We start from the raw sequence: 13,561 nt of genomic DNA, 5'->3' as shown, positions 1-13,561 counted from the left end.
GGACATTCCAACGACCTCCATCATTTATACCAACCCTTCCTCTGCTGGAAGTCCACTACCTTATGTCCACTCTCACTCCCCATAGCCTCATCGCCATCTGCAGTCACTTCCTTCACCTATCCTGTTGTTACCACGACCTCTTCCACATCCTCTGCCACCTCATTTGCTTATTTCCTCTTCATCTCGTCTGACACCGTCCACTATCTCTGCGACACCAGCAAAAATTACATCTCACTGAACTGTCATAGCAATGCCAGAAACCACAATACAGTAAACTATCGAACCAACTCCAACCAAATTGAAGAACCTGCACCATGCCGTATCCTACCTTCTCCAACGCCCAGAACACCGCTATAACCCCCTATCTCCAAAAACCCATAAAAGCGGCGTAATGCAGACCCCACTACCAGCACTATAACCAAAAACCCAAAGCATGTCGTGATCCTACTGAATACATGGACACTGCTCCCTCCCCTGCATCTTCTTCCATGGCTGTTCACACCTTCATCCTATCCCACTCTGACCTCAATTCCTAAACATCAAATCCCTCACACTCTAAATTTGGAAGTACATCCCTCACCTCCCCATCACGCAAATCATATCCGAGAAATATTCAGACCTTGTCAGATCCATATATTCCAACTTCCACTCAGACCTCCTTCTCTTCAACATTGTCCCCCCATCCAGACATCCACAGCCTCCTTGCCATCATCCCACTCTCACTGCTGTAATAACGAAGGCTGGAGATCACAGCAGAGGAGGTGGTCTCTGAACTGAATTTCAACTCCCACCATACTTATACATGTCTGTGCAGGGTCTACCCCCATTGTTGATGACCTTCTCATGAGGGACCCATGATTTACAAGCACCGTCATAAAACTGAACCCTCCAAATCCCTCTCCCAGTCCTAATGTTGCCAAAAATACCTCGTTTATAATGACTACCTTACTCATGATTGTAAAAATTCATACACCTCTACTCACTATAAAGTCTCCAGCTTCCTCAAACAGTGTCCAGCCGCCACCTCACCTCCCACCTGCAACACATGCAATGACAACCACCCTGCCCTACTCCATCAAATGCAAAGCCAGGATCCCACCTGTCAAACTAGACTTAACTTTGTCATCCATCCTATCCATTCAAATATCTCTCCCTGCCCATGTCCCACTGCCAAAGATATCATAAGATTCCTCACCCACCATCATACTCCAAAAAACCATCCCTTCCAGTGACTGCATACCGTACAACAAATTTCCCTTGCCACCTGCTCTGTATTCCACATCAATATCCAAGCTGCTCTAATCCTGAAACCAAGTCCACCTTATTTTCACCCATCTCGACACCCTCACTTAAAGCTCTCCACTCCCTCACCTATGCAACCCACTCTCTAAGCTCTCATCATGGCACGATAGCAATGCAGCATCCTAGACCACAATGTCAGCTCCTCACCCACCAACAAGCCCGTTTTGATGCATTCCCTGTCCCAACACTACACCAGTACCTTCATCCTCTACAAAACCCTCCTCCAACACTACCACACCATTCGCGCCTTCCCCTATATCCACCATTGTATGTTTAACTCTCGTCCCCTGGCCAGAGATGGAGCTGCAATCAGTCACCAAAAGAACATCCTCATTTGGCCACAACCTTTACTCAATAATCCCACTGAACACCTTATCCTTAGCTTCTTCTTCAAAACCCTAACTGTTACCTATGCTAACATCTACATCCGACCTAATAATCCCATTCCCTGCAATTTCTTCCCCCACATTGACCATACCTTTTCCATCTACATTACTGCTGCAGAACTCCACAATGCCGTCAGTTTACAGATTCCTTGTAAGATGTAATTGTCTTCATCTCACAACACACCCGTCCCGAAAGCAACACCACCACAAATCTCGCTCTACCATCTCCGAAACTCCTTGGACGCCTAACTGCAGAAGTCCTCGATCCAACTGGAAGTGACCACCTACATGTTCTCCTTAGCATCTCCTACACACTAGTTCATCCTCATGTATCTCACCCCAGTCTCCATCCACAAGTTATTCACGACTATGCCAATACCAACTGCAATGCCTACTGGGAATCCATAGACCGCCAGATTGATAGCCACCCTCTAACCTTCCTCCAGCCTGGCGATATCTTCTATGTCTCAGCCCTCTTGCAACAGTTCTTGTCAGACGCTATACCCACCTTTATCTCTCCTGAGGCTATATATCCTGTTTGTCCCACTCTCCCGCCAGAAGCCCTACTCCTTTTCTGAAAATCCCGTCGCTTATAGTATTCTTCCTACCCAAGGAATTTACTCAGTGCCAAAAAAAGCCAGGAATAGCGACAGACATGCACCAGCTTCAACACTATACTCCCTATTATCTCCTCTAAGCACTGGAAACCATTCCACCGACTGACTGACAGTCATTGCATCTATCACTACCCACTCCTTCACAAAAGCAACCCTTTACATTTCAATCTGAACAAAGCTGACCACTTTGCATCCCACCTCTTTGACGCCTTACTCCTTATTCCCTACCATCGACGAGCTCACAAATACTGTGACCCCACCCCGGCTCCCAGCTTCCAGTACTTGGACTACACACCAAAAACAGAATTAAACATCCCAATCACAGCACTTGACATAAAACCAGTACTTTACAGAAAATGCGACACTTGCATTGGTCACAACTGTATTACCTATCGACATCTCAAAGGATGCCCTGCCTCCTTTCTGGTCACCTTTGCAACCATTTATATCTCTGCCTTCGCCACAGGTTAATATCCTGAACTGTGGAAAACCTCCAGAATCCTACTTTGCCATAAACGGCACAAAACCCCTACTGATGCCTCCTCCTACTGCCCCGTCTGTCTCACCTTGGTGTTTAGCAACTTCTTCAAATTCACCCTCCCTGATGCATCTATCAACACCTGAACCAACACCACATCTTTCCCGTTGATTAATGTGGCTTCTGTCCCACCTTCTCCTCTGATGACCAGCTCTTGAATCTCACCCATTTTCTAACTCCCAGCCCACCATCTGTAAATCCGCTGTTTTTGTCTCTCTTGACCTAGAGGTAGCATACAAACTCCAGACTTACACACTTCCAGTTAGTTATGTCCACCTTATTGCGTTCTTCCTCTCTAATTGCCCAATCTTTGTTACTATTAACAGCGCTATTTTCTGTACCTTCCATTACACTGCATACGTGCTCCAAGTCTCCATCCTCTCTCCTCTCCTTGATCTCCCCTACACTGCCAATATGCCCAAAGCACTTCCACCAATCCACCTCCCTCAGTATGCTGATGACATCGTCTTCCTCGCTCTCTATCCCACAGTCCAGAAATCCCAACGATCTCTACAACTCTACCTCAATCAGTTTGCCTCCAGGAGTAGCCAGTGGCTTCTGAAGATCAACCCTTCAATAATTGTAGGATGCACTATCCACATCATCCGTCTCCATACTCCAACCTTCCAATTTACTACCACTCTATCCACTAAACTAGTACACTAAAATATCTTATCAGCTGATAGTTAACATGGAAACCTCACATACTAACTGCTCAACAGAAAGCCAACACTAGACTAAACTTCTGAAACAACTTGGGGATTGTACCCCTTCACTGTCTTCCACACCTACAAGAACTTTATATGATCTATCCTGTGCTATGCAAAGGTTGCATGGATATCTTCCCTACCTAAGTTCTATAAGTCTCTCCAGATCCGCTTTTCGCATCCATTTACCTTCTCCAACAAGGATCTTTTAGTAGCACACCAAATTCCCACCTCTCCTCACTCACACTGAACTCCTCCAAACAACTTACACTGTCTGCAAACTCTACTCCAATATTTCTATAGTTTAGCTTCTACTTTCCAATTCTAGTATGCTGCCACACCTCTACCGTCACATCCCACTACCCATCCTACTAACTTTAAATCCCCCCCCCCCCCCACCCATTCTACCTCATCAGAGCTCCATCTCCTTCTCCTCCTCGCATTTTTATACCCATTACTCCTTCCCCCTTATCTGTCAACCCCCTTTTCCGCTTCAGATTTCAGCCTCAATGATACCTCCATATTCTCTTCCCTTCTTGTCTCCCAACAGCCACCCCTACCCCATCGATACCACGCACCAGTCCACCACCCTCCTACCATCTTCAAAGAACAACTTTCTCCCCTCAACAATGAACTCCTTTTCCCAGGGCAGGTCCTTCCATTTTTAGTGACAGTGAAGTGCATCTTTTTAATATCAGGGCTTTGCTTCATATTTTAAATGTACTCGTATTGTTGTTGGTTCTGTAACTTTAATTGTTAGTGTTTTTAACAAAAAGCAAGGAAGAAAGTCATGTCTCATGAATAAAAACTTCCATAAATTTCCTCTTAAAATTTTTTTTATTAATTTGTAAATGACTCAATTACGTTTGTGTTTCTGTTCGTCTCTGTTAGTTCATTTTGCCTCTTGGTTTAAGAACGGATTGAATGTAACTCTTACAGCCCACCCCCACGAAGGGTATGAAGTAATAATACAGAAAAAGAATAGATTCTGATCAACGTTCGTTGCTCTCTTAACGTGTGGCGACATGTACTTGCCAGCTGTACGTGCCACATTTCGCCTCGTCTTTGACTGACCGGCTCTTAGCTCCCATCACTGCCACTAAACGCCTCTCCAAACGCCAATTACAATGGTAAAGTAAAAAATAAATTATACAGTAAACAAAACAAAAATAAAACAAAAGTATTTACTCACACTACAGACTCTAATTATAAATTGTACTGAGAGAAATCGTGGCGGGGGACTTTAATTTATATATGTGTAGAGAAGAGACAGAGACGAGATAGAAAAAAGAAGATAGAATAAGATTGTCTATCTTATTAGTGGAAGCGAAAGTAACTATATAAGAGAAGTGAAATAAAGTGTAATGATTTTAATGTTGTACTTTTATTGTAATCTCATTTGCTGTAGTTGTGCACTAATTAATAAGCTACTCTACTTTAATTCTTAATATATTTACTGAGCATCTGTTATGTTTGTAAATGGCTGAGAACATGTCACAGTGAAAGAATTGACAGGTTGCTAGACTATCACGACAAACTTCAGCACCAACTCTAAAGAATATAACAATTAATATTATTACAACACCGTACAATAATACATCTGAAAGAGACCTTTAATGACATTACAGAATTTTGTTTTATTGCCAGTAAGTTGAAATGTCCTCCGTAGTGAGAGCGTGAAACTCATAAAAACATCCGTTTCCACTCCTATAAAGAACAAGATTTTGTAATTTAATGTTGTGTACCTGTTCTGCAGTAGATTATATTCTCACTAATTTTAGAAATGGAAATGACTCAGTAATCGTATAAAAGGATTTAACAGTGGCATATTGTAATCCATCTATAACACAAACATAAGTTACTGATACATAACATATCACAGAAAAGAATAGTACGTGCAAAAATTCTTTATTTGGAAATATCATTCCATTGGATTTTGTTGTTTCAGAAGTAGAACTGGGTGAAACCTCGCAATGAATGTTTGTATGGAGATTGCTTTCTCTGTCTTGATTTTTCTGATGAAATGTTTAACATTTTCTCCCTATACTTAGGAAATATCTATGAAGGACACCGATACTCGTGAATTTGCATTGATGGGTTCTCTGCAGTTGGGATGCTACCTTTTAGTGTGGCTCATGATGCTATTTCTTACGTTATTATGTTTCATCAAGATTTAACTGTATTTTACAAAACATTAATTTGTGACATGACGTGCACGAATCTAAGGATTTTGAAAACTTTTATTAGTAAATTAAATAATTAATACAATTTTATCAGTTTTCCATTTACATAATAGTCTAACATTGCTAGTCATCCATAATTTTTATGTGGTTTTGAACGTCTTTTCTCATCAGGAAGATTATTTTCAAATAGTAATGGAAAATTATTCAGACCTACATTAAATGCGACTGTTGTGGAACTTGTGCTCCACAATATCAGTATGTTGTAGGAATGATATCACCATTCTTCAACCATAACTGATGTTTATTTGATTTGATTCTTTCGCTGTTAGTTTCGATCGCAGATGATGTAGATGCATTACGCGTACTAAACTACCACAGTACATAGTTACACCTGTGACATCGTCATATGTGATAACAGGCTGTACATTTATGAGTACAACAGTCAGGCTATGGGATAAATAAAAGGAAGGGGGGCCGGAAACAGAACATGCAGTGCAGTCGTACCAAAGATGTCACTTCTGAGCGAGACAAACAAGATGGAGCTCCCCGCTGGCTGCGCAGCTTGTAAACACATGCAGGCAAACAGGACCCTAGCGCCGTCAGTCGAAGCCGTGCACCTCGCAGTGCCGGCCTTCAAGTTGGGAAAGTACGGCAGGGCTAAGTAAAAAATACAAACAGTTCCTCTCATTTGTGAAACATGGCATTTGTTTTTTATTTGCAAGTGATGAAATATGTTGTATCAATTACCGCTATGCTACAAGAAGCACCTTCCTCTTTAGTGCTGGATCGTAAATTTGGGACCTTACTGCATTTTTATTCCTTTCATCACAAAAAAGATGTTTCCAAATAAGAGTGTTCATATTCAAACAAAATCGTGAATCTGTGATACCTGTTCTATGGTAAAATGGAATTGTAACAAATCAACCGCCTTTTTGTATCTCCAAAAGTGAAACTAAAAACGGAGTGCTAAGAAATCTTAATATTCTTTGCTACACAGGTTTAGAAATCTTGTCCTGAAACTCTGCTGACTCTGCAGAATGTTTTGCTGATAATCGACGAAATTTGTCGCTAGAGGTAACGGAAGTGATGAAAGAAATTAAAAACTGTTAACATTTCAGTTGCAACAGGGTTCACAGCCTCCACAAATAGTCTGAATGCTAACATTCTGTCACTCGGGCTGCCATTGGATGGATTAAAGTGAAAGGACTGCGCTTAGGATCAGACGAAACGCTTAGTACGCTAATCGCATGTCAACACTGGAAGATGACTGTACTCGCTTATCTACATAAAAAGGGCCGCGTTCTTCAGAATCGCAAAGAAAACGCCAATTACTTTGGTTCTTCTAAGACACGGTAGCGCTAAACATTAACGTACGTGAGCATGTGTGACTATCACGAATTGCGAAGTGTCAGTGCAGTACGATCTGCTTGGCGGACGGTGTTTGCTGTGAGCGCTCGCCAAGCCACGCGGGACAGTCGGAGCGCACAGAGAGCGCCGCATAGGGAAAGTACTCGTCAGATGGTGAGTGCCTCGAACGAGACAAGCGCACATTGCCCCGTGCGTCGAGTCACTCTGGGAAGTACGAGTATTCGTTGTTTCAGGAGCTAGCTGTACGGAATCTACATCGACTCGTCACTAGTAACTGATGTAGACGCTTTTGTATTTCGTCGTATGGCAGTATGTTAAGAAAGAAAAAGAGTCAGAAGAATAAGTTAGTGTTCACAAGCTTTGATATACTTTATTTAAGCAGATTGCAGATGATGCCATTAACGAATTGCTCTTTTTCTTATCAGTAACGTCGCATTTATGACCTATCGTAAGCTCAATTTCGAAGAATCGCAAACGACATATCAATTTTCATGGTTCGATGTGTGCGAATTCCTAAGGGACCAAACTGCTGAGGTCATCGGCCCCTAGATTTACACAATACTTAAAGTAACTTCTGCTAAGAACAACACACACGCCCATGCCCGAGGGAGGACTTAAATCACCGGCGGGAGGGGCCGCGCAATCCGTGATATGGCGCCACTAACCGCGCTGCCACTCCGTGTGGCCATGGATCGGTAAAGATGGATTTCATATAACGGGCTTATTTTAGTATCAATCAAAAAATTTTAATTAGTGTCGTTAGTCCAGTCTATCTCCAAAGAAAAACTGAAACGAGCAATGGTCTGAGTGATCGTGAATGATAACAATGATCAGTGCCTTAGAAGCATAATAGGGCCTTTATCTTTCTCGGTAGATATGCAGGCGATTTATCAGACATGATGAGCAGCACTCTCAGAATATCCACTGACCATACTGTTTCCTACAGGACTGTTAGTACTTTGATCCCTGAGTATTTAACATGCCGGACATCCTGTCGTCATCTTTCGAGCAAGTAGGTGTGAGAAGGTGTGGCGTGTGCCAGATGCTGAGCGTAAATGCGGAACAGACTTTGGCAATAAATATAAATACAAATATAAATATAAAGACAAACCATGATAAGAAAAATAGGATTCCATTTAATCCAAGTATTATAATCATCATCGGTCTTCAATTTCCGTATGACCTTCGTGTAAAGAATACATATGTAGAAAATATGGGTCTTTTTGTAAAAAAAAATCGGTCCGTTCGATACCACACAAATCATCACCCTTAGTGAAATTATGAAAATGCTGCTCTTTCTTAATTTAGACGATTAATTTGGTCAGAATTATTTAATTTTTAATCTTTTTGCAAATTATTTGGATTAAGTAATCACACGGAGGGATGTAGACAGAAGTTATTTTCTTGATCCATATCTGTTGCGCCCTCCACCACGCATTGTACAATGGCTTCTGAAAGTGTAAAAAACGTATACACAATCCTAGAATGTTTAGAGAAGATGAAAAGAAACACTTTTTAATGCAACAAAAATGTCACCGCTGCATGGTTTTCACGCTTTGTGCCCATTAAGGTTTTGACACTAGTGATGATCAGAGATGGTGTTTAACCTCCCGTTTGATGAATATTGTTTAAGAGATATTGCTGAAACTGTCGTCCGTTTGCACAAAGGTCACCTGCTTGCTAACGATTGTCTAAGGCCCTTAATACAACCAGGCATTTCACGAATAATTGCTGCGGCTTTAGCGAAGCAAATGGTTCAAATGGCTCTGAGCACTATGGGACTTAACATCTGAGGTCATCAGTCCCCTAGAACTTAGAACTACTTAAACCTAACTAACCTAAGAACATCTCACACATCCATTCCCGAGGCAGGATTCGAACCTGCGATCGTAGCGGACGCGCGGTTCCAGACTGAAGCGCCTAGAACCGCTCGGCCACACCGGCCGGCATTTAGCCAAACACGCAGCCAGTTGTTTCGGAGTGTCCGTTTGTGTTTCGTACATCAAACGCTTCATCTCCCTCACAAAAAGAAATCCACAGGATTGAAATCTGGAGAACCTGGTGGCCATGGTACTGGCCAACCCGTCCCAATCCAGCAATTGGAAATTTGGAAATTTGTCGTTTCCTATGGGAACAAACTGCTCAGGTCATCAGTCCCTAGGCGTACAAACTACTTAACCTAACTTAAACTAACTTACGCTAAGGACAGCACACACACAAACACACACACATGCCCGAGGGAGGACTCGAACCTCCGACGGGGGCAGCTGCGCGAACCGGTCAAGGTGCCCTTGGCCGCGCGGCTAGCTTTTGGGGAAAACATTATCTAGATGTTCCCTGGCATCAACAGGAAGGTGTGGTGGGGCTTCGTCATGTTGGAATTATAATCATACTACTTAAAAGCCCACACATTTATGGTAAACCTCTGTTGACGGTGGATTACCCGTGTTGTCTTAGCGTTTTCTAGCTCCTAGACGTGGCTGTTATGTTATGACTTCTGAATATTCTTTCCTTTGCAAAGGCAGTCTTCTCAGTAAACAAACCACACGTCTGGTAGTCATAGACGTTTAAAATATGATGTAAGGACCACTGACAGAATTTCAAGCACTGGGAAAGTCATCAATTGATAGGTCTTGTACCTTCCGGTACTTTAGTGCATGCATGCCCGTCTTGTGCATAATGTTTCACACATTAGCGTTGGAGGTATTTAGTTCCTTGGCTGTGGGTCGTGCGCTGGGATTGTCCTCGATTTGCAGTAACACAGCTTCCTCAAACTGAACAGTTCACACAATGCGAGGTCTATTAGTTTCCCATCGGTCTAGTTGAAGGGATTCTGCTCCATGAAGACGGCCATCGAGTCTTTGAAATGTGACACTATTTGGTGACCTCCGCCCTGAAGAGCCAAAGAAAGTGTTACACTTACCTAACATCGTATAGGGCGCCCGCGAGCACGCAGAAGTGCCGCAACACGACATGGCATGGACTCGACTGTTGTCTGAAGCAGTGCTGGAGGGAATTGACACCATTAATCCTGCAGATCTGTGCATAAATCCGTAAGAGTACGAGGATGTGGAGATTCTTCCGAACAGCACGTTGCAAGGCATCCCCGATATTCACAATCATGTTCATGTCTGGAGAGTTTGATGGCCAGCGGAAGTGTTTAAACTAAGAAGAGTGTTCCTGTTGCCATTCTGTAGCAATTCTGGACGTGTGGGGTGTCGCATTGTCCGGCTGGAATTGCCCAATATGCCGTAATGCACAATGGACACGAATAGATGCAGGTGATCGGAAATGATGCTGTCAGAGCCGTACCTAGATGTATCAAGGCCCCCCACATCACTCCAACTGCACACGCCGTACACCATTACAGAGCCTCCACCAGCTGGAACAGTCCCATGCTGACATGCAAGATCCATGGATTCATGACGTTGTCTCCATACCCGTACACTTCCATGCGCTCGATATAATTTGTGTTGTGCAGTCATCAAGATGTCGCGAATGGGTCGTGGATGTGTGTAGAAATGCATAAGATTGCATAAGATGAACATGTAGGAAAGCAACCTAAGGTCAGCCAGGGCGCTGGGAAGCAGGAGAGGTTGCGTTTTTGTGGCAAGGAACGCTGGAGCTACATGACCTGGTACGACAGAATGTTCTGGAAGGACCACAGGACACGGGAGACGCTCGTGATCGCGGGCGATTGCATCAGACGAGCCTGTATAAGTAGGGCCGCTGGTGCTGCTGGGGAGATTCCTTCGACAATTGCCTCAGACGCTGGACCTGAGTTACTCTGCCCTCGGGACCGGACTTAGTTTCTCGTGGCACTTAGCTGCACAGGTACATGCAGGATTGCCCAACTGACATTCAATGTGTTGGTGTCTCTTAGGGTTCGACAGTGGTCTTATCCTATCTCGTGTTTCATCTCAGTTATTTCATCACAAGTATACGTCCTTTATCCCACGGAGTTCCCTTATCTGCAAAGAATTTCCAGCTTGTTTTCCAGCACCAGGACTTCAAGTTGGACGAGTTACCTCATTACTGGATTCGCTCGCAGGAAACTACAGACGCGACAAAGGCTACATGAGTGGGCCTTCGACTCCTAAAGCTCATAGTGATGATGTTTCGTTGAATGGTTCGCACACTGACACTTTTTGATGGCCCAGCAGTGAAATCTGTAGCAATTTGGTGAAGGGTTGCACTTCTGTCACGCTGAACGATTCTCTCCAGTCGTCGTTGGTCCCATTCTTCCAGGATCTTTTTCCGGTCGCAGAGATGTCGGAGACTTTTGTACCGGATTCCTGATATTCACGGTACACTCGTCAAATGGTCATACGGGAAAATCCCCACTTCATCGTAACCTCGGAGGTGCTGTGTCCCATCGCTCGTGCGCCGACTGTAACACCACGTTCAAATTCACTTAAATCTTGATAACCTGCCATTGTAGCTGGAGTAGCCGAGCTAACAACTATGCCAAACATTTTTGTATTATATAGGCGTTGCTAACCGCAGAGCCGTATTCTGCCTGTTTACATAACTCTGTATTTGAATACGCATGCCTACACCAGATTCTTTGGCGCTTCAGTGTGGTTTGCGTACAGGCGCCTTACTGCTTGACCTTCACATCGTGCTTCCTCATAAATGAAATACGTGTCACCTATCTCGGTTAGGTTGTAATTAGCCATCAACAACCTGAAAAAATCGGTAGAAACTTACATGTAAACAGTACGTAACCAACAATAATAACGTATGTAAATACATAAAACTGCAACCAATCACTTTTTGAATAATTATTTAATATTCCATGAATCGGTTTTCAAACATTTTCGGGTTCATCTTCAGATAGTTTCTAGACGTTACATCATTATCTCTAGCATAATGCGCTGGATGCTGGCTTGCGACAGTATGGGCGGCTTTTTTACGTTAATGTCCATCTGCCTGTTTCCATTTTGATTGCTAGTTGGTATATCACTTCACACAATTTTTCCAATCTATATTAATTTACACTGTGACAGTGAAGCTGTGCCAGCATCCAGCTGACAAAAGTTTCGCTGCCACAATGTAAATTAATATACATTGGAAAAATTGTGTAAAGTGATATACCAGCTAGCAATCAAAATGGAAGTAGACAGATGGACACTAAAGGAAAAAAGCCACCCATACCATCGCAAGCCAGCACCCAGCATTATGTTAGAAGTAATGATGTAACGTCCAGAAACCATCTGAAGATGAACCTGAAAATGTTTGAAAACCGAGTCATGGAATAATAAATAATTATTCAAAAAGTGACTGGTTGCAGTTTTATGTATTTAAATTCAATTAACAGTCACGGGTTCTAAAATATCCGTAATGGATAAGCTTAATAATAACGTAATTGTTCATCCATGGACGTGTACACTGTTATCAGTAATGAAAATTTTTCCTCCCTTGCAGTCAGCTGTAACTGTGCTGCAAATCAAATTTCAGTGTCAACGTGTTACATACAAAGCAGTCAAAATAAGTATGGTCATTGGCCTGAGAGAAGATCAGCGTCAAACAGTTCAAGATTGCCGAACGGGGAAGAGTGCACCTGTACCTGTCTTCTAATAAATCTAGAAATTTATATTCCTGGTTCTTTTACGCCGTCAGTATAGAAACAGGTAAGTAATAAAAATGAATCGTTCATATCAGATGATGAATTATAATTTTAAAAATTCAAAGTCTTTGCCAATGAAAGGAAATTACTATTGGTGAAATACGAATGGTGATAAATGTAATGATACTGTTCCTTATATGAGTATACTACGTTCGCACGAGAGTGAATTTAGTAACGAATAATTAGATTGACAAAGGACTGTTTACCCAAGAATGTTTGCGACCGGTCCTATGCTTGACGAGTACTCCTAGAGGAATATTGGTTCCGAGACGATGCGGAAAAGAGCGTGCATCCAACATCGGCGCTCGGTATTTGTCAGCCGTCCCCAGTATTCAGCGTTCGGCGAGTATTCACTGGCTGCTCGCCACCTTAAGCTGACGCGTTTGATGCTAACGTTCGGCGTCTCTTGTTTCCCGTTCAGCATTCTTTTCCTGTTCACCACATCCTCCCTGGTGGCTTGATAATTGTTTACAGCATGTTACCACGTATGATATCATGTGATACCACGTATGATGACGTCATGTGATGTGATATTTTTGTAAATTTACTACTTGATAATGATGTTTCTGAAATGCAAATCATCTGTTCTATTGCAGGCACCAAGTTCCTATGCAGCCAGGTGATAGCGCCTATCAAGAGCGAAGTAGATGACATTTGCCTTTACATTATTAACTTCGAAGACCTGACTGCCCCACCAGCAGCTGAGGAGGACGTCGTACTGGCCGCCAACACCAAACTCAGCAAGCGTAAGTCTTGCAACATTGCGTTTCTCTTGATTCTGTAATTGATTTCACTTATATGTCATAGTCACATTCATTCGAAAAAGGCGCA

General features: G+C 42.9%; 1 protein-coding gene across 3 annotated transcripts in view; it reads left to right on the top strand.

Moving 5' to 3' along the window:
- The window catches only part of LOC126470160 (potassium voltage-gated channel subfamily H member 7-like), a 1,327,516-nt gene that overhangs the window by 482,916 nt on the left and 831,039 nt on the right, over nt 1–13,561 (top strand). For all 3 annotated transcript variants that reach the window (XM_050097785.1, XM_050097784.1, XM_050097783.1), the window contains exon 3: nt 13,327–13,476. In XM_050097785.1, coding sequence (XP_049953742.1) covers nt 13,327–13,476 — 150 coding nt within the window. The remainder of the gene's footprint in view (nt 1–13,326; nt 13,477–13,561) is intronic.

This window comes from Schistocerca serialis, chromosome 3 (genome assembly GCF_023864345.2).
Source record: "Schistocerca serialis cubense isolate TAMUIC-IGC-003099 chromosome 3, iqSchSeri2.2, whole genome shotgun sequence".
Taxonomy (NCBI): domain Eukaryota; kingdom Metazoa; phylum Arthropoda; class Insecta; order Orthoptera; family Acrididae; genus Schistocerca; species Schistocerca serialis.
Note: the sequence above shows the minus strand (reverse complement) of the source record. Positions and strands in the feature narration are given on the sequence as shown.